Source organism: Girardinichthys multiradiatus, chromosome 22 (assembly GCF_021462225.1).
Source record: "Girardinichthys multiradiatus isolate DD_20200921_A chromosome 22, DD_fGirMul_XY1, whole genome shotgun sequence".
Taxonomy (NCBI): domain Eukaryota; kingdom Metazoa; phylum Chordata; class Actinopteri; order Cyprinodontiformes; family Goodeidae; genus Girardinichthys; species Girardinichthys multiradiatus.
Window position 1 is genome coordinate 28,827,572 of NC_061814.1, and position 27,856 is coordinate 28,855,427.

Genomic DNA, 27,856 nt, shown 5'->3' on the forward strand with positions numbered 1-27,856 from the left:
AGAAAATAAACTTTGCATTTAATTTGAAAGTCTAGAGAAAGATTGGAAAGGCTTGGGTTTAGTTAAGCATTTCACAATCAGTGATGATTTTGGAAGCCATGCCATATGCTGGGGTTGGTCCAATCGGTTTTCTGAAGTCCACAGTCAATGGAGCAATTTTCCAGGGAATTTTAGAGCAATTCACACTTCCTTCAGCTGACAAGCTTTATGGAGATGCTGCACCTGCAACACTGTTAAATGGACTGTTTTATTAAAAATGGTATTGGTGTAACTGGCCAAACACAACTGAAACCTAAAGAGGATCACAGGTAAAACCCAAAGAGGATCTATGAAGTATTGTCAAGAGACAACTAAAAAGCAGAGCAGCTAAAGGCCACTATTATAAGGCAACCTTGATTTATTTAACACCTCAGGAGAGGTGAACACAAGCTAAATGCTACTATGCCAGACTGCAATGTTGCACTAACTCATGCAAAAGAGGCCCTGATCAAGCACTGAGTGCATTTACTGCACAAAATTTCAATATCCTTTTCATTAGGGCAAGATTTCTTTATTAAAATAGTTTTTTCAATACTCTTATTTTTTCAGTGTGTAATTTTCTATTTTTTTGAGAAACTATATTTTGGGTTTTCTTTAGCTTTAAGCCATAATCATAGGTTTAAGTTTTTAACTGAATTACTGGAAATAATTAACTTTTTGATATGCTGATGATAATGAATAATACAATCTAAATCAAAAATTTCTCAAATCATGACTACGGTAAGTATTTACCTTTTATATGCACTGATAATGTTGCGCAATGCCGCTAGTTCTGTCTAACAAAGTGATGAAAGTTGACACTTGGGTGGCCCATGCCTTGACCAGGACTTACATCAGCCTAATCACTGCCGTTTTCTTTATTTAACCAGAGATACCAAACGAAGATGTGCTCATTTTAATGTGCCATATGAAGTGGGTTCAGGCAGGTGAAAATAATAGTATGTGAAGTTAATTAACTTTGCTTTTTGTCCCCCGTCCCTCAGTGCTCATTACCTTTAAATGGAGCCACACACTGGCAGAAGTAATTACCGGGCAGGTCAATGCAAGTTGCTCCATTCTTGCAGGGAGATGAAGCACACTCATCAATGTCAAGCTCGCATTCTGTACCTTTGACAAAAAATAACACAAACTGCTCAATACATTGTAATGAAGGGTGACTTACACAAAGAGTTATAGTAATTAATTGTGTCAAAAACACTACATGATCGGAGTCATAGGAGAAGACTACTAAACAACAGACTTTTTAGCATTAATGAAATTAAATGTATTTTAAGGGAAAGGGTTCATTGCAAATATTATTCCACAAACAATTTAAACAATGATAACTAAATACAGGAGTGCCAAACAGTGATAATGTATGCAATAAAGTTCATGTTGTGTTACAAAAAGCAGCAAAGAGTGTCTTCAGTGTACTTCACTTTAAATTTCAAAAGATTCAAAAGAAAATATTCTCCACAACACCTTATCTGTAATATATCTGAAAAAAAGAAAGATCTAGCCAATTAGTAATCATAGATTAGCCTATGAAAACATCCCTAGTTTAGCTTTACACCCAATAATTCCTTCTTGATATAAATTATTTGGGTTGTCAGAAAACTGTTGAAAAGCAATTACAGTGTTTGACTTTGAAGAGTGGAATTGATGTGTCTTCTAATTAATTTCAAATTGTCTTTGTACAAAGAAAATCGCAAGATTTTTTGTATTGCTTTCAGCCCCACCTTCCTTTAAACTGATTCAAGCCATTCCTTGTTTAAAAAGCCAGTGAATTGTAATGCACATCAGACAAGAGTCCAGAAGAAAACAACAAGTGTGGTTGCAATAACTCAGTTCATTTTAATTTATATCAATGTGTAAAATAAGGGAATTGAAAAAGTGCTTTTTAATAATTTTAATTGACAACTTGTTTTTTAAAGTCATGTTTAAGATTAAGACGAAGTAAAGCCACCTAAAGAAAAAAAAAAATTACAATTTGCATTGCTGTGGGGCTTATTATCCAATTAAAAAAGCCTCCTAGAAATCAGAAATGTTTTTTTTTTTTTCTATAATGTTATGTTCATGGCTACCAACACCATTTGGGAATGTGGTAGGAACCAAAGTTTTATATATGGAACTATGGAGGTCTAATTAAGACAAAAGATTGAGAAAAAATCTTAATATGAATCACTAACCTGTAAAGCCGGATTTACAGATACATTCATAGCCGTTGACAAGGTCAACACATGTAGCATTGTGCAGGCAAGGAGACGAAATACACTCATCTATATTGACTTTACAGAAGTTGCCTGTGATAAAACAACATGAAATAAAACAAAGGATAAAAATAAAACAAAATAAAACCATGACTGGTGTTCTTGTGACAGTTTGGTCTACGGTAACAATACATGCAAGCAAAGAAGATGTAAAATAATAATAAAAAGTACACCAGCTCCATGGACCCATTATAGAATGTAAATTACTCCCTTTGTTTTGGGCAAAGACAACAAAGCAGCTGAGCAACAAACACAATAAGCAACAAGATGTTTCCTTTTTCGTTTTGCACTATCACTGTCTCACACATTTACAGCCTGTGTGAGCACTAGAGGAGGCTGTTACAAAGTGTGAAATGCCAACATGATAATGGGTCTTTGAATTACGCCAACAATTCATGTAATTACAGAGTACTGCTTGTGCTGCTCTTTTAACACCACAGAGGACAGAGCTTGCTTTATAAACCCGCTACCTTCCCTGAAGATGTGCCATGAAGGGTTGGATGTGGTAGGTGTTGACATATTGGGTTTCTTTTTTTTTGGTCTGTAAGTATTGTTTGTAAGAAGAAAAATCATGGCTTTCATGAGGATTTGGAGAAAATGTAATAATTTTAATGTTCATGAAAACCAAAAAAAAAAAAAATATTTGTGTTTAGAATTACCAAGCAAACATGGTGCATTAAGTAAATATGTAAAATGTGTTTTTTTTTTCTAACTTACATGTTCTGGATCAAGCAAAATTTAATCTAAAATATAAACTGAGAAAAAGCAAATGCACTTTTCAAAAAATTTAATGGTTGTGGCATCCTTGGCAGCAACAACTGCCATCAAGCGACTTGTTTTAGTTTTGTCTCATTGGATGCTTTGAGACCATAAACGGCCTGTGTCATGCTGCACATGAACATCCCATTTAGATTTAAATCTATTCTTTGATCAAGCCACTCCATAACTTATATCTTTTTGAGCTGTTCATAGGTAGACTTACTGGTGTGCTTCAGATCATTGTTCTGCTACATGACTCAAGTGCACTTTAGCTTAAGGTCACAAACTGAAGGCCAGAAGGTTTTTTGAGCATGAACAGCCAGTTTAAGTACACGTTTCAGCATCTCTATTGGATTTATGTTGGCAAGTGCACTTAAACTTAAGGTCATGAACTGATGGCTGTACATCCTCCTTTTAGATGTTCGGGTGGTGAGCAGAGGTCATGGTTCTCTCAATTGTGGGAAGTTGTCTTGACTTCTTCCAGCAAAGAAGCCCCAGGCCATCAAACTACCATTGACAAGGTTGACAGTACCATTAACATTCTTTATCTGAAATGCTGTTTTAGTTTTACACCTGATTTAACAGGACACACACCATCTAAAGGGTTCCAATTTTGTTTCATCAGTCCACAGAATAATCTATCAAAGGTATTGGGGATTATCACAATACCCCAATGCAAATGTGTGATGTGCCTTTGTTATTCCTTTTGCTCACCAGTGTTTCTTTTTGTCTTTGAATTCTCTCATAGACAGCATTTTCATCAAATTGCTTTCTTATCGTTGAATCGTGAACACTGACTAATTGACGCAGGTGAGGTCTGCAGTGTCTTTGTCCTTTGTTGTTGAGATCTTTTGTGACCTGGGCTCTTGGAGTAATTGAGGCCTACTAATACTGGGATGGTTCACATCTGTTGCATGCTTTTTTTTTTTTCCTTGTGTGAATAATGGCTCTCAGTGTGGTTATCTGAGGTTCCAAAGTCTTATAAGATGGCTCTTTGGTTCTATAGTAATTTGCACAACTTGTTTTCACCAATATTGTTTTTTGTTGTTTTTGTTTTTTTAACCTTTTACCTTGTCTGAATGATATCGATAAACTTGTATCTTCTTTTAGCAGGAGATCAAACTACAGTTGAGAGGTGAACAGCACCTGACATCACCTGATGTTCAAGCAGAAGGGAGACATGTCTAAGAAATATTTCAGACTCTTTGGTGAGCAGTAATGTCTTACCACCAGCCTGTGTTCAGTATCTGTGGTAACAAACTATCGTATTGGCCGATGGACTGTAGTAGTTTCCACTTATTTCATTATTAGATAGATGGCGTCTTCTGGTCATTCCCGTTATTAGAAGCATGGTATTTACGGTAACCTTGAGGATTAAACCTTCTGTTTTGTTGTACTTTTTACAATGCCATTAAAGACATTCTATTTTATTATGTGCTATTCTATTTTATTGAATTAGATTTACATTCAGTTTTTTTTTTTACCACAGTATACAGCAAACACTAAAGGATTGTAGGTTTTACTGCCAGCACTGCTGGAATGCATAGCAAAATTCAGAGACATGCCTATGAAGCCGGTCAGAAACAACAAAGAAAAAAAGTCGTCACTTACTTGCAGTTGTACAGGCTGCTAATGTACTTTAGTCTGTAAATAATCTATCTAGTCCATTAGCAGGAAAGGAAGTATGTGGAGTTATGCAGTTCAGCTCTAAGCTGTGCCCTGCAAATTGCATTGGTCTTCAAGCTCTCCACATTCTATGCATCCTTACTCTATCAGGTCGGTTAGCTAGCTGCTAGCTTGCCATAGTTTATCCTCCATAACAAGGTTTCTCATCTGCTCTTCCATGCTTTATTGAAGGTTATCGTTATCAAAATTCCAGTATTATTATTATTATCCTTTATTCACATGCTCATTTCATTATATTCCTGAAGTTGTTACTCATTAACAACAAGGTGAAAAGAAAGAAACTAAGAAATATGTTTTTTCTCTTACCAATAGTTAAGCGTTAAGAGAACAACATTTAAGTGTAATCAGTGACTCAGTTTCAATAAATCAAAATTGAATTGATGATCTGATTGAGGCTTTCCATAATGAAAAGATGTAAAAAGTTAAAGACCAATAGCAAACACAAAGTGGATTCATAATAATTTTCTACTAGTGGTATACCGAAAAAAAGTAAGAGTCAAGACAAAAGACTTTAAAGGATACTTGAATGAGATCCAGATTTATCTTGGAAAAAAACTTTAAATACATTTTAATTCCCACAGTTCAGCAGTTGGCAAGAATTGCTGGCATTTTTGTTCTCATCAAACAGATCAGTGTTAACTATATTTACAACACAACTTATCATACTGTTTATTACTCATTTAGTCAGGTGTAGATTTTTACAGCTAAGTAACTGATATTATACCTACATGCCTGATCTTTAAAGCTTGTTTATTCTCTGATCAACATCCCTTTTTTACTGTCTTTCCAAAGCTAATAAATAGCAGCTAGTAGTAGTTGTCATAAAACTGAAGAGCCAGCAGTGATAGCAGGTAAATGGACAACAAATAGAGAACTTTTCTTTTACATTGATGTATGCTTTTACAATGTGAGTCATTCACACTAATTTGCAGATCAGTAGAAAACTTGGCATAGGACATTCGGAGATGTGGCAGAGGGGGGAAGTGGGAATCAGATTTAATATTAGAGATTGTTTAAATTTGATTATTCTTTTTTATATGGCTAAGTGCTTTAGGGATAATTAAAAAAAATGCATTAAAAATGTATCTAAAACTAACAAGGTAAATAAACTTAATCTAACAGATCATCACCAACCTGTGATTCCAGCAGGACAGTGGCAACTAAATGAGTTGAGCTCATCTATGCAGGAGCCTCCATTTTCACAAGGCTGACTGAGACATTCATTCACTTCAATCTCACAGTTATTTCCTGAAAATGTTCGAAAGCAAAATATGTTGATTGCTTCTTACTAAGGAAAAAGCCACTTACCTTACACAGAACAATTTAAAGATAGCTCTGGTTTACCAATAAATCCAGGTGCACAGAAGCAGTTATAGCCATTCAGAGAGTCTTTACAAATGCTGAGGAGTCCACATGGATCCTGCTCACACTCATCAATGTTTATCTCACAAAACTGACCTGTTAGACCTGTAGAGAACAGGGAGTTACTTCATTCCAGATAAAACATTGTTAAAGTTAGAATTTTTATATGTTGTGGAACCTTATACTACAACAACTACTAATAATAAATACTACAAATTGATTGATTAAATAACTGATGGATCGAATACTCTATATCAAAAGTGTATACAAAACATGAAAGGACATATATTTCCAGAAAATATATGGAAGGAAAGTAAGGAAAAAAGGAAGGAAGAAGCATAACCTTGTTTAATACTACCCCTTTCTTTCCTGGTCAAAAAAGGTAATCATTGGTACTATTTAAGTACATTACTATATAATTATGGAAATATCATAAAGCAGCAAATCTTGAACATCAAGTGTTTTTGATCTGCCCCGTGCTTTTAAATTAAAAGTGTATAATACAACTACTACCACCAATAATAATAATATCAACATAATAATAATAATAATATTAATAATAATGTCCCTCCACTTGTTATTATTAATTTTTGTCTTTTGTTTTATTATTATTACTGTTAGGTTAAACCATTATAATTGCATTAATTAATAAACTTAATGGTCAGTATTTTCTGTACCATGGAATAATATATGTGTATCAACACAACTTGCACACCAAATTATAGGTTTAGAGAAGAAATACTACACTAGCAGGAGTAAAATCAAATTATTACATTTAAAAATAATTTCATTGTAAACATAAAATATTGTGTTTGCCTGCACATTCTTTTAACAGTGAACCATTACTTTGATAGAAATCCAACACATTTCAATGCACAGACATCCTGAGCATTATCAGTGCTTTGAAGTCAACTTACATCCTGATGAGCTAAGCCCTCTCTTGCACAATGCATAAAGGCTGTTGCGGGTTGTTGCTTAAGGCCAGAGAGATTAAACTCCTACAGAGAAGAAAGCTGAACAAGTGAAGGCATCAGCTGGAAGTGTGCCTGCTATGTACATGATTCAGTTGAGGGAATGCCTCAGTAAGAAACAAGCCTCAGCTGAAGGGTGAACCCACCTGGTAAACAATCGCATTTGAAACCTCTTGATATATCCACACATGCTGAACCGTGTTGACAAAGGCCGTCAACACAGTGGTTTATAGGTGTCTTGCAGTGGGTCCCAGTGTAGCCATGATGGCACACACATCTATAAGTACTTTCGAGCTCTTCACAGAGAATGGTACCTTCAGGGTCACATGGATTTGACACACACTGGCTCACAGATGAGGAGCAGTCTCTGCCACTGTAGCCTGAAAGAGGAAGGATCAAAAAAGAGAGTGATGTCCTGTAAGCAGTTTCCTTATGCCTTCCAACATGTGGCAGGATTCACATATTTTGATTTCACATTAAGCTCGAGTTGCCAGTGTTTTTTTTGTATGGTTACTGATTTATGTATTTCATGCAGCTCAATAATGAAGCTGTAAAAAAACCCAGAAGGAATTTTATTAAAGCTACAGTATAATGCAGGAGCACAGAAACACACTGGTAGTGGCTTTACATCAGCTGCGCTAATGTGTTTGTCATTGATTTTACAGCAATAAACAACATTAATATGTTTTTATTACAGAATTCACAAAAAAGACTGCATTACGCAAAAAAAAGGGCCAGGTACACAATTATCTAAAATGTTGTCATTTCGAATTAGCATACCATTAAACTGCAACAAACACAACTAAAGCCTTAAATCTAATACCCTTTTTAGATGAATGTATATCATTTGTATTTATAAAACACCAATTCCTTACCTAAAGGGCAAATGCATTGTACTTCCTCAGTGTAATTATGGAGACATGTTCCTCCATTTCTGCAGAGGTGTGGGTCAGTTGTGCATCCAGACAGAGATATAGAACAATTCTTACCTGAAAGATTTGAATGAGGTGCATAAGACACAAGTAAAAACAGCTTTTATTTATGTTTTGGTGCATGTTGCATAAATGGCAGTGGCAAATGTTTTTGACACCCCTTTTGAAATGCCTTGGCATTTGTAATGCTAACAATAACACCATGATATTTAATTTTGAACATTTCAACATTTAAATTTTAAAGTGAAACACAAACAAAAAAGCAATACACAGCGAAGTAAAAAAGTATGTGACTTTTCCTTTGTTTTTGCCTTTTTGACACACTTTCATGTTTTAGATCTTAAAACAAATTTTAGTATCAGACAAAAGCAACCAGGATAAATACATTAATCAGTTTTCAAATTATGATTTCATGTATGGAAAAGGCCTATTCAAAGCAACTTGATCCTATGGAAAATCACATTGAAAGCTGAGTACAATGACACTTGCTACACCATGGCCTGATTACTGCCAGACCTGTAGAATAAAGAAAAAACTTAAGCAGAACCCATCTGACAATATGAAGGGGGCTAAAATATCTCAAAAAGCAACACATCATTTCCTGATCTAAGTCTATTGAAGAACAGATGAGAAACAATGTCATATGTAAATATAACAAAAAGTGAGGACATTTGAGTTTGGTCAGTTTTTTTCTTTATTGTATTAATGGGTCTTGGCAATAAGTCTTTTGCTGTCAAAATACTTAATACATTTCTCTTAAATGGGGTAAGGATTATGAGTATTGATTAATGAATATTTATCAAAATTAAAATTAAAAATCATAATTCAAAAAAAATATTTTCTTAACCAAAAATCATTACTTACTAAAATCATTACTTTACCTAAACCACGCTAAATGTCACTGTTTAATCAGATGCTTCACCGAACGGTGGGGGAACATTGACCTTATTTTGACAGATAAATCACTCTTGCATGTAGTAAACACAAACGCTTCTCTTTATTTATGTGAAAATTTATTGAAACCATATAGGTAGCCCTGATATAATTCCTATTCTGGTCCAAAAACCTTCACCTAACTAACAAGCATTATTCTGCAAAAAGAGTAAAATGATTACCTAACTAATAATAAAACAAAACATCTGAGTGTCTATGAAGTGTCTACGAAGATCAAACCAGCAGTTTTATGGACAAAATGTGCAATTTGGGTTTACTTGGAAAGTGAAACCCTCCTGGTGTGCTGATATCTCGATTGCGGCGATCTGTTGGTAGAACGGTGGGCCACGCCCTTAACCACTGGCAGATGATTTCCCCAACTCTCAAACAAAGGGTCATAAAACTCTGAGGTGGGAAGTCAGTGGAAAAACTCCAGTAATAAAACTGGAACAAAGGAGTGGTGAGGCAACAAACCTCTGTGGGTTTTCACCTGTGCCGGAGTGCCGGCAGGGTCTTCAATCGGTTTATGAATCTTCTGACCTTGTTGTATCAGACAGATTCCCAGCTTTCAAGCTCTTCCGGGAATGGCTGTGTGGAGGAAAAGTTTGCCGGCAAGCTTTTGTCTCTCTAGATATGCGCCTCCATTGTGTCATCCCATGAGACTTGCTGGAAATGGCAACAAAAGTTTGGTTTCCGCGGGTTTAATAATCCCGGGTGACATCAGAGCAGCGACGCCTGTTAACCTGCGCATGTCAAACTGTGCAGCCTGGTCGGTCTGTTCGACCCAAAATGGATGACCCCAACAATGCTTGTACTCAAACTTAGTGATGCTTGCACTGAAAACTTCTGCTTTCTTTCAAATATACTCTGCTCTCTCTCAAATCTTTGTTTCTGCGCTCTGATCTAATGCTTCTTGCATAGACAAGTTCTCCTCCTGCTTGCTTCATCCTCCATGCGCGCAAACTTGCTCTTTACCAAAACCGCGCTCTCAAGTTTCTTCCCTGCTCGCAAATTCTTTTTCCTCTCTCTAAGATTAAACTCGTATCATCTCCCAGCAACCATATCAGCCAATAGAATGACAGTGTGCAACTGCTAGGTCACATGCTTGGTTGGGGTGCGCTTGTTTCCTTCTACTGAGTGTACTTGTGTTGCTACTTCCTTTTCACAGGTCACAGGGAGCAAAATCTGGAAAAAAGTGTTCCTATGCATCCGGTGCGCGTCGCAATTTCATGAAATAGGTCAATCTACTTCACTGGATGGCTTAACTCAGCAAAGAACAATGACAATGGATAATTCAAACTACCCTTAAGTAAGTGATTTTAAACATTCAATAGTTTAATATGTTCATCTGTTTCTATCAACATTAACAACATTAAAATAGAATATGACAATCAAACACATCTTTTCAGTGAAAGACATATTTAAGAATTCATGCTAATTCATCTAGTGTATCAAAGATAAAGTTAATAATTTAAAATATCACTGTTATAATAATATTTTCAGTAAAATGTTGACAAAGCTAGCCTTACATTTTAAGGGTGTGGTCCTTGTTGGGTTTGATTAAACACTTTCTTTTTACTTTTTGTGATTCCTATTTATGATATCTGAATAATACCTATTATAAATAAATGGTTATTCTTTATCTTCCATAATTTAAGTGCTTCACAATAAAATAACTATAATGTTATACGTTCTACCATTGTTACACACTCTGCAGAGGTGTTAAATTATCAGCAATTGCTGAGCCAAATGCTATATGTTCTCGGTCATCAATTGTAGCAACACAGGCACAGTCATTAGAAGGAAACAAGTGCAAATCCTGCCCTCAAATTGAAAATATGTGCTCTTGATTTTTGACAGTAAATTTCCCCCATAGCCACTCCTTAGTTGCCCTGGCTGTGTACTTTGGGTCAATGTCATGCTGGAAGACCAAGCCATGACCCATCTTCAATGCCCTTACTGAGGGAAAAAGGTTGTTGGCTAAGATCTCCTGATACATGGTCCCATACATCCTCCTCAATATGGTGCAGTCGTTTCGTCCCCTTTGCAGAAAAGCATCCCCAAAGAATGATGTTTCCACCTCCGTGTTTCACGGTATGGATGGTGTTCTTGGGGTTGTACTCATCCTTCTTCTTCTTCCAAACACGGCGAGTAGAGTCTAGATCAAAATGCTAAATTTTTTGCGTGTGCTTTGGGATTTTAATCCATGGCGGTGTAGTGTGTTACTAATGGTCTTCTTTGAGAATGTGGTCCCAGCTCTCTTCAGGTCATTGACTAAGTCCTGACGTGTAGTTCTTAGCTGATCCCTCACTGTCCTCATGATCATTGATGCCCCACGAGGTGAGATCTTGCACGGAGCCCCAGACCAAGGGAGATCGACTGTCATCTTGAACTTCTTCCATTTTCTTATAACTGAGCCAACAGTTTCACCAAGCTGCTTGGCTATTTTCCTGTAGCCCATCCCAGCCTTGTGCAGGTCTACTATTTTATCCCAGATGTCCTTACCCAGCTCTCTGGTCTTGGCCATTGTGGAGAGGTTGGAGTCTTTTTGATTAAGTGTGTGGACAGGTGTCTTTTATACAGATAACGAGTTCCAACAGGTGCAATAAAGGTAATGAGTGGAGAACAGGACGGCTTCTTAAAGAAGAACTAACAGGCCTGTGAAAACCAGGATTCTTCCTGGTTGTTAGTTGATCAAATTTGTACGTCATGCAATAAAATGCTAATTAATTACTTTAAAAACACACAATATGATTTTCTGGATTTTTGTTATAGATTCCGTCACAGTTGAAGAGTACCTATGATACAAATTAAAGACTTCTACATGGTTTTCAATTGGGAAAACCTGCAAAATCAACTGGGTATCAAATACTCGTTCTCCCCACTGTGTATAGCATAGAGGAGATTGTTGTAATATCTTGTAAACAACCAGTACTCACCAGAAATAGGTGCACCTCCCTTACTGTTGCTGTTGGCTTGACAACATCCCTGACCAGTCCTAGTATTTTTTTAATTTTTAGTTTTTGTTCTCCCTGTCAGTAAGGTTTTTTTTTTATTTAAGTTGTACAAGATATATGTACAACAAATGATGGAAACAGTCTTACAATGATTTATCTTGAGCACATTTTTAACACCACAAAACCCCTACATTTTAACAAGGTTGTCTATACTTAAAACCACTGCAGTGCAATGGGATTCAGTAAGGGTGACACTGCTGTAGATACTCACTGTCTTTTTTGGTGTAAGGGACATATTATTTATGTCAATAATTCAAATTTTACTAAATGTGTAAGCAAAAACAACCTCACAGCATGGCTACAAAAACCAGTCCACAGATCTCATCACATGTATAAAATATGAGACAGAGAAACATGTGATACCATAATGAACTTGACAACTAACATGCCACTGACTGTAAATATTTGACCATAGTAAAGGAAATGAAGCACATTTTACAGAATTAGTTTCACCTCACTTTTACTTTAATACTTTGTGTGATCTTTAGTTTTTGCAAGAGATGAAACAGTTATACCACCATCCTCAGTCAGGCGCACTCATTTGGGAAATAGTGAGTGAGCTCTTGGATGTGACAAAGGGACAGGTTGATGGTCATCAGTACTCAGGAGTCATCAATCTATGCTCTATGTTTTAAGGACTGCCAGGAGAAATGATAAAGATAACTCACCACCAAAGCCTGAAGGACAGATGCACTCATAGTCTGCAACCAAGTCAATACACATGGAATTATTGGCACAGTATCCGTGGACACATTCATCATGGTTGATTTCACAGTTGAAACCCCCAAAGCCTGAGAAAAAGATAAATCCCATCAGAGTTGGTGCGTGAATGTCAGTAAACACCAGACTTGAAAAGATACTAATTGGTATTAAAAGTGATGAAATCTAACTTGACTTGTCAATCCAAGCTCTTTGCAAGTTTGCAAATACATACTGAGGAGCGGAGAGGAGGGCCTTACTTCTAGTTTTTTTTTTTTTTTTTCATTTTGATGAAGTTTAATTTGCACTCTGTGTGTTTTTTGTAATAAAAGGTTAAACCAATGAAATAAAAGCGAGGGCTGGAATTTCTGTCATATTTGCCATTCTGTCTTCCATAAACATATTCCATCGCATGGTCACGCTACAAAATGACTATCATTAGCACTGTCACACACCGGAGTTACAGTAGAGCCATGACTAATGCTTAGCTATCAGTGCCATCGGTGCAGGTCAAATCCTCATCATTTCTCAAACTGACCATGGAACTGATTTCTATCTCTCTCCAAGTCATAAAATTTGACGATTATTCTGACTTCATCAAAAATGCATAACAGAATTCACCAACATTCAGTGTTTAGCCAGATATATGTTTCAGCGGTGAGATGTAAACTCGATGAAGAAATAGAAAAACTAGCTGGGATTATTTCTCCTTAAACTAATGATGCAAATTACATTTTCGAATGTGATGTGAGAAATATTATTGAAAAATTGTGGATACTGTACCATTACAATTATGATAACTCTCCTAGCTGTATGGGACATGGATGTAAAATGACTTTAAATAAACATTAAATTACAGTAAACAGATGAGAAGCCAGTGTTTTCTGTAGGTCTGCCAAAAGGTTCTTGTCCATGATGTACACGGAAGACATTTACATAAAGGGTAAATCCATTTTTAACTAATTTGACACTGTACATGGGAATCAGTTTGCTTTCTCTATTTCAGAGAAAAAAACACTGTTAATACTGAATCTAATTCGATTTACAATTCTTCTTCTTTTCTGTAATGCTGGGATTTTTCATGTACAAGGGAAGATTTGGAAAAGGCTATCATAAAATATATAAAATCATAAAAAAACATGTTTTGCTTCCAAAGAGTTAAAAAGTTACAGATTTGAGATTTGTGGAACATTCATTATGTTTTTGAGCACACACAAAATAATATTATTGTTTGACCCAAGTTTATTTAAGCAGTTGCAAAGCACGGGAGGACATGGTTTATGATATCCAAGGTACATTTGTCCGTTATTCAGATCAACACCACAGTGCAAACTTAGAAAACATTTGTCCACAGTGGTGGTTGTTGCATGACTGGTGCCATGGGGAAGCTCCTCCTTCTGCTGTCCCCAAACGCCACTGCAGCCCAGTTTGTGAAAAGGTAATTTCTCCAAATTTCCCATTTTGGCTTTGCTGAAGTAGTGTATAGAAATTCCGGTTTAAAGACAAGAGGAATTAACATGATAATTTGAGCCTCATTCCATGTGGGATCAATGTGCTTGACAGCAAACAAAGGCTGTTCTCCCTGTTGTAGCGGAAGGCAGGGACCACCTACTCAACACATGAGGATACCAACACTCCATTGACTGCATATGCATAAAACCAAAATTAAACTTAAATACGTCTTTTTTTATATATGTTAAGTAGTTTACTGAGTGGAGATAATATGTAGGTGTTCTCTGTTCAGAATACAGGGTGAGCCCTCTGCCTTTGAGCCAAATCATGTTGTCTGACTGACTCTTCGGGCATGTGCTTGGTCTTTAGAAATATTTGCTCAAAGTCTAAAAAGTATTATGCCTGTTTTATTATTTTCATTAACATGATTATTGGAATACTCAATCATTAGGACAACTTAAATAAAATCAAATTAAAACTAAAAAGCTTTTTTAAAATAAGTCATGGCTATAGCTTCAAGGGCAAAACTGGTTGTTTTGAACTTAAGAAAAGCCACATATACCGTAAATACAGTCACGTGAACTAATTGGAAAAAAAAATATATATATTTAATTTCTTCATTTGAACCATTTAAAAAAAAAAAAATCTCTCAAAAGTGTAAACACAGAAAATCAAACTTGTCTTACTTTTTTAACAAAAGATCAACAAAAACATGTATCTAACTTGGGAAACAGAATAGCCTACCTTCTAATATTTAGTCTTTCCCTATTTGGTGGAAATAACTTCATTGAGATGCTTCTTGTAGCCATCTGCCAGTCTCTGACCTTAGTTTTGGCAAAGTATACCCCACTCCTCACTTTCAGCTGTGAGATGTTTGAGGGATTCCTGCATGTACAGCCAGTTTCAAGTCAGCAGCATCTCAAGGAAATCAAGATCTGGGTATTGCTTAGCCCAAGACATTCCATTTCTTAATTCCATGTCATTTGGACAATTGCAGCTGTGCGTTTTTTAAGATGGGCTCACATTTTCCTCAGACACCCTCTAATACACAATAGATTTAATGGTGGATTCTATGATGGTGAGCTGGCTAAGTTCTGCTGCAGCCAAGATTCCCATCCATGACACTTCCAGCTCTATACCTTATAGTTGGTAAAAGGGTTCAGTTCCTAGAATTCTGTTCTGTTATCCAAATAATTTGGCTTCAGGCTACTCTGTTAAGATATCATTATTCCAGAAGTACTGGTCTGTGTCTACATTTTCTTTCAAACTTTAATTTGACCTTCATGATGTTTCATTCTTACAAACCTTATGAAAATTCTCTTTCTGATTATACATGTACACACATTAACAGTTGCAAGAACCTGCTGTAGGTATTGTGGTGACATGTTGGGGACTTATTTTAGCATGTCTTCAGGTTAAAATTGCTAGGACAACCAGACCTGGGCATGTTAGCAGCTGTTTTGAACACCTTTCACTTCAAAACTATTTTCTGTACAGTGGAATGGCTGGTTTTATATTATTGTTAATACTTCTTTACATCCCACAAAAGACCAATATACTGCCATAACCATATTCAGGAAGGACTCTGACTGTTTTTTTTAATCTCACCATGTTGTTCATTGTCACCTTAACGGTCAGGAGCAAACGAAAATAATTAAATGGTGAACGTTAAGCCAGTGCAAACAACATTATAAATACTGAGCAACAATATTCTAATAATGTACCCTTGATGTGAAATGCCTTGTCATTTTAGCCATTCTACAAGGGAATTAAAGTGGGGGTGTCTAGCTTTATTCCATACCATTTTTGTTACAATTTACAAAATTATCACAAGGTATTTTCTTCAGCTTCAGTTTCTTTATAGTACTTACTCTGTGTAGTTAAAGTTGATATTAAATAGACAATTCTGTAGACAATTGGGTTTTTGTTTTCAAACAACTGTAAATGCATTGCGACTTACCTTCTGAGCACAAACACTGATACTGATCAAGGCCATCCAGACAAATGCCACCATTCTGACACGGTCTTGATTCACATTCATTGAGATTTACTTCACAAAATGACCCTCCGAACCCTGCAGTACATATAAAAAAGGGAAAAAACTTTGACTCCAGCCCTTTTTCGCCTGGTTTCATTCCTCAGCCTATTAGGATCAGCCTGACTTTGTTTTCACAAACAAAAGTTGGCTTTGAATGCTTGTATTGATTCAAAGAGGTTACTGAGAATAGGCAGACTCAGCTCACTGGATCATTTAATCATGTTTAATAAGAGCACATCATTGCCCTTCTGATTTATTACGTTAAACAGGCCAAATGCCTTTTTCAAAATCAAAGTCAATCTATACACAGACAGAACTACATCAAATAAAATGCACAAACACACGTAGGTGCAACACACAAACATGTTTGTGCACATACACACCCACACACACATTAAAGAAAATAAATATTCCTGTTTATGGCATTTTATTGCAAGCAAAAAACAACCTGCATATGGATTGACCTCTAACTAACCCACACAGAAGCATTTGCATGTACAGTGGGTACAATATGAATGTTTCACAAAGGCAGAAAAGGTAAAACAACACGTAAGCTGCTAGAGGTGCTTTACACAACTAGATATGGAAAAAAATGGGATGGAAAAAATATATAAAAAGGCCCAGTTGCAGCATCTGCGTGGATGCAGAATAAGCAGTTTCCTGCAAAAATAACAGTGAGAAAATACAAAAACAGAAGCCAAACAAAAACAACTGCTGCACAGCAAAAACCTGCATGAAGGCAAAAACCTGTCTTGTGCCAGGAAGAGCTTTGATGAAACAAATAATGGAGCTCAAGCAATTTTATGGCAAGAAATGTCTTGCATTGCAAAGTTGCTCTTTTGAAACAATGCGCAAGAAACAATGCTTCTGCCAAAAAAGCGTTTTCATTCAAAAACAACTTTAAATACTGAAATTTACCTTTTTGGGTGGTATAGAAGAGTAAACATCAAGAGCTTCCCTCGCAAGCACATCTTTTTCTTTGAAAATGGATTTGGGTTTTACATATAATTCAAGATTAAGTATGTTGTTAACTAGTGTTTTAGATACTGGGTCAAAAAAGGCAACTTTGAAAATGCATTGCCTTACAAAACATATTCATACAACTTCATTTTTTTTTTACATTTTGTCACATTACAACCACATACTCCATGTATTTAACTAGATTTATGTGTTAGGCCTACATGAAGCAACATGTAATTATAAAGTGGAAATAAAAGAATATGATTTAAATTATTTTAACAATAAAAATCTGAAAAGTTTGCATGTGTGATTAGTCCCCCTGAGTCAATAATTCATGTCATTTATGGCTGAAATTATATTTGCAATTCTTTTGTAGTTTGTCTATACTTGCTTTGCACGTATGGAGAGTGACATTTTTGCACCTATCTTCTTAGCTAAACAAGTTCAGTTAGATTGGATAGTCTGTAAAGGATCCAATTGTGCTACAGAGTCTCAATTGAATGTATTTCTAGGTGTCATGTTTGTAGTATTTTTGGTTATGTTCTAAAGGGTTTTGCCAAAACAGTTCATTAATCTGTGCTTATATTTTTCTTCTGTGTTTTTCATGCCTTTCTTTGCATTTAGCACTCCAGTTTATCCTTGTGTTCCTTATACATTGTTATAGTCGTGTTTTTGCTCTCAGTCTCTGCCACTGTCTCTGTAATCAGATTCATTTGGGTCCACCTGCCCCGTTCCAATCAGTCACCTTGTTTTCACCTTTGCCCTCCTCTTTATATACTTGGTTGTTGTGTTAACTCCTGACTGATACATGCTGTGTTCCCATGTCAAGTGTAAGGATTATGATTATTGATTAATTAACATTTATCAAGAATTATAATTTAAAATCATAATTTGAAAAAACTTTATTTCTTAACCAAAAATCATTACAAAAGAATAGAAATCGAAGATGTCTTCTGGTGTTGTGGTTATGGGCTCAAACTCTATAATAATTACAATTAGCTATTCATCATTAATAATTGATAAATTATTAACCACAACCACAAAATGTCACTGTTTATTCAACCGCTGCACTGAAGGTGGGGGAACTTCGATCTTGTTTAGACAGATAAATCACTCTTGCACAAAATAAACACAAACGCTTCTCTTAATTATATATATGAAGATTTATTGAAGCCAAATAATCCTGATATACCATTATTCTGGTCCAAAAACCTTCACCTAACTGACAAGCACTATTCTACACAAAGGGAATAAAAATGACTACCTAACAATAATAATAAAAGAAAAATATATGCGTGTCTAAGAAGATCAAACCAGCAGTTTTATGGACAAAATGTGCAATTTGGGTTAAATGGAAAGAGAAGTCCTCCTGGTGTGCTGATTTCTTGATTGCAGCGATCAAATCTCAAATAAAGAGTCATAAAAGTCTGAGGCGGGAACTCCAGTAATAAAACTTGAACAAGGAGTGGTCGGGCGAGGCCCAGACCGCAGTTGCTTTGAATGAAAAACTTGTAAAAGTCCAACTTCTAACTCTTGACTGATATGGGATCAGTCGGACCCAAACAAGAACATGCACGATTCAGCAGCGCTTGCACAGCAAATCAAAACACAGCTCAGTATAAAACACTTCAATCAGCATTGCATGCAACAAGTTGATACCTTAGATTAACTACTGGTGATTCTAAATCACCTTAACTATGCCTCATCCTGCTCAGACTTCTAAATGTACTTATCCAATTTAATATAAAAATAACGAAATTACGCTGATGATACATTGATTTCTTGTCTCCACCAGTTGAGGATGGGTCACGTCTGAAGAAAAACGAGGGAGGGGGATCACGCGTCCGTGAGCAGTCAAAAAAAAAAAAAAAGGTAAACTTCTCATCCCTCCAGGAGGGCAAAATATGAAGAACCGTTTAGTTGACTGAATCAACAAGGAGGAAACTCATCTCCTTGGAAATAAAACCCCTGTGGGTTTTCACCTGTGCCGGTTGTCGGCGTGGTCTTCGATCGGTATATGAATCTTCTGACCTTCTTCTATCAGACAGATTTCCATCTTTCAAGCTCTTCCAGGAATGGCCTTGTGGAGCAAAAGTTTGCCTGCGAGCTTTTGTCTCTCCACATATGCGCCTCCATTGCGTCGTTCCGTGAGACACGCTGGAAATTTTCTGCGGGTTTTACAATCCCGGGTGATGTCAGAGCAGCGATGTCTGTTGAGCTGCGCATGTTCAACTGTGCGACCAAAATGGATGACTCCAACACAAGCCTTTCCATGACTGTTTTTGTTAATGCTACATCTGTCTATGTCCATGCCTGCTTCTGGGGGACTGAGTTTTCATTTTTATTTAAACCTTTCCACTCACTGTGCTGTTCCTGCCTGCCTGTTTGTATTCTGGGGTCCAACTCCCAAAACCACACGTGATACTGGTTATTTACTGGACTAATCTAACACCTAAATATGTTGTGATCCAGGTCAATGTTTAGGGTTGTTGTCTTCTGGAAAGGTGACCCTTTGCCTCAATCTCAAGTCTTTTGCAGTGTTGAAAAGGTTTTCCTCTAAGATTGCCATGTATTTACGTCCATCTATTTTTATATTAACTCTAACCACCTTCCCCGTCCCCTTCTAAAGAAAAGCGTCCCCATAGCATGATGCTGCCATCACCATGTTTCATGGGTTCTGGGTGAGGTGCAGTCTTAATTTTTATTTGTAAAAAAAACATATATCCTGTTACCTCCACATCAAATTTATGCACTACTAGCAGGCATAAATACTTTTGTACAACACAGTATAAAATTAAAAAGGCATTTGAGAACCACCTCTGTGCACCTTAGGCTGACAAGGATTACAGATGATAATCTGGATTCCAAGGCCGCTGGCATGAGACATCTCAACAAGACAGCAACTCTATGTTCACCCTTGAGAAGCGATCTGGGGAGTGCAGCGTGTTAGAGGGTGCTTTCATTTACATAAGAAATCACTCACAATCTCTCATTCTGACATATGCCAAGCATAAATGCAACAGGAGTAATGATGTTACAGTTATTGATTGCCTTACATGAACTTCTATGCAATAGCCATCCATTTGAAAAGAGAGGCTGTAGCTGCTCCAGACTGAATTATGCTTGGCGTGGTAGTAAAAATGTTTTTAGTTCCAGCAGGCTGACAGCATCCAGAAATGAGCGGCATGATTCCTGGTGCATGTGCACACAGTTCAACATGAAGGACTCTTTTTATCATGAAGCCTAGACACCATGCAAAGCTTTAGTCAAGTCTAACTCACTGACTCCTGAGTTATTTCTGTTAGCAACTGATGAGACTCGTTCTCACTGAGAGAAATCAAAACCTGACTGACCGAATGTTACTGCTTATATAGGGAATTGTCACTTTTGTTTTCATTTTTGTGAATCAGCATTGAGTTATTTCTTACAAAGAGTAAATTATGAAATTTATGTGAAAAACTGTGAAATATTGCCAACTAAATGCTCCCTGAAGCTACTGCTTTCCTTTAGATCACCTTATCTTTTCTATACAGTCAAGTCATCTTTCTCAAATGATTGTCACATCACCGGAGATCAGAAAGACACACACTTGACACACAACACTACAACACACTCTCTCCCTCTCACTATTCCACCCCTGGTAAAGGTCTCACTCACCTTTTTCACATGTGCAAGAGATATTCTGCCCATCTTTGCTCTCAGTGCATATTAATGTGTGTTCGCTGCACAGTCCAAATGAGCAAAGGTCAATATCCAGAGAGCAATCTTTTCCCTTGAATCCTGCAAGCAACATTATGGAACATTCTGGTTGAGACATGGGAATTAAGCCTTGGAAAAGTAAATTAATGAACATCAAAAACAAATAGACAAGCAGCTCATCTTCATAGTTGTATGGCTTCATCTGTTTTCAGCAGATTAACAGTATTGATTCCTTCATTTTGCAATCTACCTGCTATGCAGTATGCTAATTGAGTAAAATCATTGACAGCAGCTCACCATATCAGACTGATCAATATCAAATTTATCTAACACACAAGCTACACATCTGCATATCACTGACTGATTCCAACATCAATATCAAGAGTTATAAATAAAGCACATAGAGACAGAATGATTGATCATTAATCTAACTTAAATAGACTACTTTGGTTTATTTCATTTATTAATATTTAACATCACAGTATATAATATTTGCTAAACCTGTTTAGTGCACGTAAATATTTTACATTTTCTATTCAAGTGAGAGAGTAAGCGATTTTCAATTTTAAGTACTTTAGTAATGACCTCTCCCCTCTCTATCCATTTATGTATACCTTGACCAATTATTTGTATTTTAAAGCACTGATACAGCAGCATTACTAAATGCAAGTAAAAAAAAACTGAGAGGTCAGTAGCATAGACTAAATAAATCCAAGCAGGAATAGAGCATATACATGAGTCTACATAAATGTATGTAAATCAGATGTGACTAACAAGGAAGAAAACTTTGTGTGTGTAACATTTTTGTAATGTTGGTCCCACCAACTTGCAAAGGACGTCACACAAATGCAGTTTGGCTTTATGAAGCCTTGCAAATACATTTAGGACAACTGCTATACTATGAGTACATTTACCTTTAAGTGAGTTTGGTATTCATCACATTGTAATCCAAGTCCAGAGCAGCTTATTTTATATCATCATATCTACCTAGATGTTTGGTGACCTTCCAGTTACCCTTTCCCCATTAGATTATGTGTTGCCTTGACTAGTTAATGGACAGCTATTGCCTCCAACAGGGTGTTTCAGAAGTGTTTAATAACCAATTGTGCATGCAATTCACTGACAGCTTAATGTTGCATGAAGGAGTGTCACTTTTAAAGTGTTACTATGGCCAAATGGGACCTCTTTTCTCTATCAGACAGTTGCCAGTGGTTGTAGTGCACATAGAAGGCAATTTGAAATAAGAATATCGCTTTCTTGATTTTTCAACAAAATCTGACTACAAGTTACATTATGAAGATTTATTGATTTCAGTGGTATAAAGGCCTGGCGTTATTTTGAAAACTGAGTTTACATTTTGTCACCACTAGACAAGCCAAAGTATATCAATATATCATACAATGTTATGTCTTAGCTGGAACACATGACCAAATTTGACACATACAGTCACAGGCTACTTTAATAGCTACATTTGTTCAACTGCTTGTTAACATAAACAGAAAATCTGCCAAACACATGGCAGTGAATGAATGCCTTTAAGCATCGAGACAAGATGAGTACTACCTGGTAAGATGTAAAGCAACCAACAGAATGTGGAAGAAATGGGATTTAGCTGACTTTGAACATGGAATAGCTGTTGTGGCCATATGGACTTGTGTGAAATTTTCAGAATCTGCTGATCTTCTCTCCAGTTTACAGAGTATGGTCTGACAAAGATCCACTGGGCAGCAATTGAAAGTACAAAAATGTATTGTTGATGTCAGAAGCCATCAGGGAATGGACAGACTGGTTCCAGATAATAGAAAGGAAACAGTAGGTCAAATAACCAACTTATGAAAATGTGCCATAAACAGATTGGAAAAGTGTCCAATGAGTCTTGACTTCAGCTGCAACATTTAGATGGCTGGGATGAAAGCTTGAATCTATTCTGCCTTGTATCAATGGTTCAGATTGGTGGTGGTTGTGTAATTGTATGGGGGAAATGTTTGTGGCACACTTTTGACCCCTTAGTTCAAATTGAGCATAAACCTCACAGCCTGCCTGAGTGTTATTGCTGACCGTATCCATCCCTTCGTGACCTCAGTGCACTCATCTTCGCTACTTCGAGCAAGATATTGCATCATGTCACAAAACTAAAATCATCTAAAACTGGAACATCTTGACATGACAGGGAGTTCACCGTACTCTCTACAATCACCAGATTTCAATCCAATAGAGCACCTTTGGGACATGCTGGAACAGAAGATTGGCATCATAGAAGTAAAACCGACAAATCTCCAGTTAATGCATAATTCTGTCATGTCAATATAGACCACAATCTCTAAGGAATGTTGCTGACAACTTGTTGAATCTGTCTTGAAGAATTAAGCCAAATCTGAAAGCAAACAGGAGTCTAACTTGGAAAGTGACTGGGGAGTTGTAATTTACTAGGGTCTAATGTCTAACTACATGAACTTTAGAATTATGTTTTTGGTTTGGCTTTTAGCCCAATGTTTTTTTTTTTCAAAGTCCACCTTGTCTAAAGTTAATTACATCTGTATATTTTGGTTTGTGTATTTTTGGTTTTACGTTAAATTGATATCAATACATTTTTATCATACTTTTTAAAAAAAATACATTTATTTGGTTATATTACCTTAATAATGAATTATTAATACAGATGTTTGAATCTGATGTAGATTTTTAATTCCACCCTTTTTTACATCTTTATTTTATCATTAAGTTATTTGTTTTTTTTCTTTGCTTTCTTATTTGTGATCCTAAATTTGAGTCTTTGTCGTGATTTAATAAATAAAGCTTCATAGTATTTTTATGCCTATCACTGGTGTCTCATCATTATCACCAACACCATTATGTTTCCTCAGTAATTCACACCAACATCAACTGTAATAGTTCCACACCTTTGTGCAATTTTTTCCAAATGCTGAGCCTTGTTTTCTGCATGAGTAGCCTTAAGTCTTATTTCATTGTTGTTTTTGTTTTGTCTCCTGCTTTTACCTTATGTAAAGCACTGAGTTGCCCTCTTTGCGTATGAAAAGTGCTCTATACATAAAAACCAATTGGTTGACTGATGAATTCCAATTAAAAACAGCAATTAAAATGAAACTGCTCACATCTTTACCATATTTTATTGTTTGCATGGAAATTTATTGCCTAACAAATTATGCATAATGCTGTAAATGTAGTAATATTTATGTGTCAACACACCCAGTGCTTCACCCTTCGGTCATGAAAACACTCCTTTACTGTAAGACTTGCGTACTGCTCAAAAATATTGTCCGTTATCTACTAATAAGCACGATCCCCAATGCTTGTAGATGAGGACTTTATCATTTCTAATACTAAAGCACAAGTTGGTCAATGTTTCAAACTTTCCATCTGTGAATACTTGTTGCTAACACAAGAGTCTCATTCTTAACAAACATGACCAAATTAGTAATAAAGTGGGGAAACGTGTTGGTTTCCTATAAAGTAAAAAACAAAAGGAACTAATAAAAAAAAACAAAATGCAAATATCGCTAAAAAGTCAAAAGGTTTTTTCTTCTGAATATGTGTGTGTATGTGTGTGTGTGCACAAGTTTGTGTTTTAGAGGAAGAAGTGTGTAAACCTGGCAGAGCATTTATCTAATTGGATTTCTGAAAAGGACAAAGGAGATCAAAAACACCTGTTTATAAATCTGTCACTGAAATTAAAACAGTAATGGTAGCTTTGCTCACACATCGGTGTTCTGTTTTTGCCAAAATCGAATTTGTGTAAGAGCCAGAAAAATACTAAAAGCAGATTATTTAATGGGGTCCTGGGATGCATTTTACGTGTTGTAAAAACAAAAAAACATTCCGTGTAGGAGAGGGACACTGTACAGGATTATTCTTTACCTACATTCAAAACTGAAAAATATAAAGTGTAGGCTTTCTGTATTTGGATAATGCAATATACAAGACATCTATATATAAAAAAAATATATATTCCATGAAACTAATTAACCCATCTTAGAATATTTAGGAGATTTCTCAAATGTTTGTCTGTAAATTCTGAATGAGGCTGTTTACAACTTATTGTGACATTGCATATGCAGCAGCAAATTGGTTGGTTGTTGCAGCATGACATGTCCAACCCAGTGGGGACCAAGTACTTTATTAAGATGGGTAGAAATAAAACTGGCTGGACACGAAGAAAAGCAACACCTCTCATCATCATGGCCCACATATAGACCCTGTCTGGAGTCAGTGTTCTAAACAAACGGTAAACACAGACATTGATTTTAACCTTTATTCTAAAAGAGTTTTTTTTTCCATTTGTAATCCATAATAGAGATATATTGCTTCTATTTTCTTCACATGGATCTCTCCTAAATGCCTGCATTCAAACTGAAAAGACCAGACTAAACAATCCTTTGTTTCTTTGCTATTTTTGGAATTGCATGCATGACAAAATGTGAAACATTATCAAAGAAAACAAAAAAGTTGTTATAGGAGCAAACTTTTCATGTATTCCCAAGGAACAGTCACCGATAATTAATAACTGAGTATTTTTGTAAACATCCTCAATAATGCACAAGCGCACGCTACTTACCAAGAGGACAGTGACAAATGTAGTCATTTATCAGATCCACACATGAGCCTCCATTTAGACAAGGCTGGGACCAACAATCATTTACATTCTGAGAGCATGTCCTTCCTGCAGAATAAAGGCAGAGAAATAATAAGTTCTAGTTAATGATAAAGGAAATACAGCTGTAGGATGTTCTGCAGGAACATAGTTCCCTGTTGCTGCTCTTGAAATAGAATAAATCTTGTTCTGGAGCTTCAATAACCACAGTATTCAGAAAATACACAACAAAAACATTTCCCTCATGAAACAAACTGATCTGAGCATGAACAACTGATCAACTCTGATTGTACCGAATGTGCAGTTAAATGATTATGTATGCATCCTGCTGAAGCATTTATATATATACATAAATGTTGCAATTTCGGTTTTAATATCCCCGAGGCAAAGGTTTGATATGGAATAGATTAATGATTTTGCTAAAAAAAAATTTTAAAGCTACACCGGCTTTGGCCTCTGGCAATATTTCAGACCTCTTGGTTCTCTGTGAGCCAGGGGGCACTGTTTTTCTATCCTCAATCCTGACTGGAGCAAAGGTATTAGCACTTCTGCCACTATTACCCTGCATACTGGATGAAAATACATATGGAACTAACTCAGAGTGTAGTACTACCCACATTCATTGGAACTGCTGGTCATTAAAATTAATGAAACTTTATTGCAGTAGTATCATTTCGCATTGAAGATTTTTAAAAAATCCAGCATTTCTTTTGGGTACATATATTCGATTTATTAAAAATGCATTTTAACAAGTTAATGCTTTTAATAAAGTCCCTGGTGGAAATAAATATTTTGGAACCCTTAATATTTCCATGAATGTATTTTTTTATGTTAATCAGCTAACATGCAAAGTAATTAGGATAGTAATGGAGTATTAAGACATCTCCAAAGTTCTGTTAGAGAACTGAAGCACAGAGTGGCATCTTAGGGTAATCACGTCTTCATAACCAATCATTAGACTCCATTTACATCCCAATGAGGTATTTGAGAGCCTTTTCTGTCCTACTTTTACAAATGTAATTATGTGGAGTTTACCATATCTGGACTGTAACTGAAACTGTAAGCTTTCATCAAATGAGACCAATGCCTACCTCATATCTCAAAGTCAGCTCGACTGTTCGCTCAACCACAATTTATGTGATGCAAATTTCATCAACTGTGGTCACCCACTAGGGTCTGCTAGGGGTCTCTGTGGACATCTGCAAGCTGCCCAGATTTTTGTGTAAACGTTGGCTCTGTGACCCAGCAGGGACATTAGTAGTTTCAGTCGGAGTGTGCACCAAACACACAGCACATAAAGAAAGCGACAGGTCAGATCATGAGGAGAAAAATAAAATATGAAAACAAAGCTTCTTTTAAAGAAATAAAGTGAGAAGAGAGCTGCATTTTTCTCAGTGTGACTTATCTCAGGGACAACAGAAAACTGCATTGATATTCTGGCCAGAAAAAAAATCTATTCTTTCTTTTTGTTATTTTGTCTGTGAGTAGAAATTGTAGAAACCATTTCATCATCGCCCCACAAGAGTCTGCTGTGTAAATAAGTTTAATCAAGTTAGAGGTTAGGCTATTCGACATTTTTCACTGAAAGATTATGCAACTGCAATGAAAGATTTATTTATTTTAAGTCCTTTAATATAAAATTCATCATGAGGGCTAATTAATGTAGATAATGATTCTTTTGTAAACATAATTCATAAGTAACATTCTGTACCACAGCGGGAAACTTGCAGCTGTTCATTTAGGATTTTCATTTTTCATTTAAACACACACAAAACAATGCTAAGACGAATATTAAATAAATGTGTAAAATTAAAATAAGTCATCTAACATAGGAAATTAATATGGTCAAAGAAGGCATTCAAGGTCAGGTCAACTATCAAAATTCCTACAGCAAATATAGACTGGTTTAGTTTTATTTGCTTATTATTTGTATGTCTGGAAGCGTGTTTAGTAATATATATTTAACATGTTTGGCCATGGTGAATGTGTCCAGATACTCAGAATTTTGTTTCAAAACTTTAGTTTTTAAAAACAAAGGCTACGCTCTAAATCCCAACACGTCAGCTACCAGCTGTATTAGTAGCTGCAAAATGGGCTCGGATTCATATCAGATGGTTTCATACCCTCAAACCCCGGGGGACAATGGCACCGAAAATCACTGATTAGGTCCACGCAGGTGGCGCCATTTGAGCAGGGAAGGCTGTTGCACTCATTTGCTTCCACATCACACAGTGGCCCCTCATATCCCAGCATGCAACGGCAAGTGAAGTTATACTGCTGGTCCAGGCAAACGCCGTGTTCAGAGCAGCGATGGCTGACACAGTAATCAATGTCCTCTTCACAGTAGACCCCTGTATATCCACTGGGACAAAGGCAGCTGGCAACAGATTAAAGAGAATTTCTTAATAGCGGAGAGAGTCAGAACATTTCTCTCAACCCTAAAGGGAGTGC

The 27,856-nt window shown here is 36.3% G+C and overlaps 1 protein-coding gene across 1 annotated transcript in view; it reads right to left on the reverse strand.

The window, feature by feature from the left end:
- The window catches only part of eys (eyes shut homolog), a 336,214-nt gene that overhangs the window by 208,771 nt on the left and 99,587 nt on the right, over positions 1–27,856 (reverse strand). The window contains exons 11-21 of the mRNA XM_047352417.1: positions 27,529–27,782; positions 25,370–25,474; positions 20,755–20,877; positions 16,060–16,173; positions 12,617–12,739; positions 7,942–8,055; positions 7,213–7,446; positions 6,078–6,200; positions 5,868–5,981; positions 2,208–2,321; positions 1,033–1,146 (exon numbers count right to left, since the gene is read on the reverse strand). Of these exons, the coding sequence (XP_047208373.1) occupies positions 1,033–1,146; positions 2,208–2,321; positions 5,868–5,981; positions 6,078–6,200; positions 7,213–7,446; positions 7,942–8,055; positions 12,617–12,739; positions 16,060–16,173; positions 20,755–20,877; positions 25,370–25,474; positions 27,529–27,782 (1,532 nt within the window). The remainder of the gene's footprint in view (positions 1–1,032; positions 1,147–2,207; positions 2,322–5,867; positions 5,982–6,077; positions 6,201–7,212; positions 7,447–7,941; positions 8,056–12,616; positions 12,740–16,059; positions 16,174–20,754; positions 20,878–25,369; positions 25,475–27,528; positions 27,783–27,856) is intronic.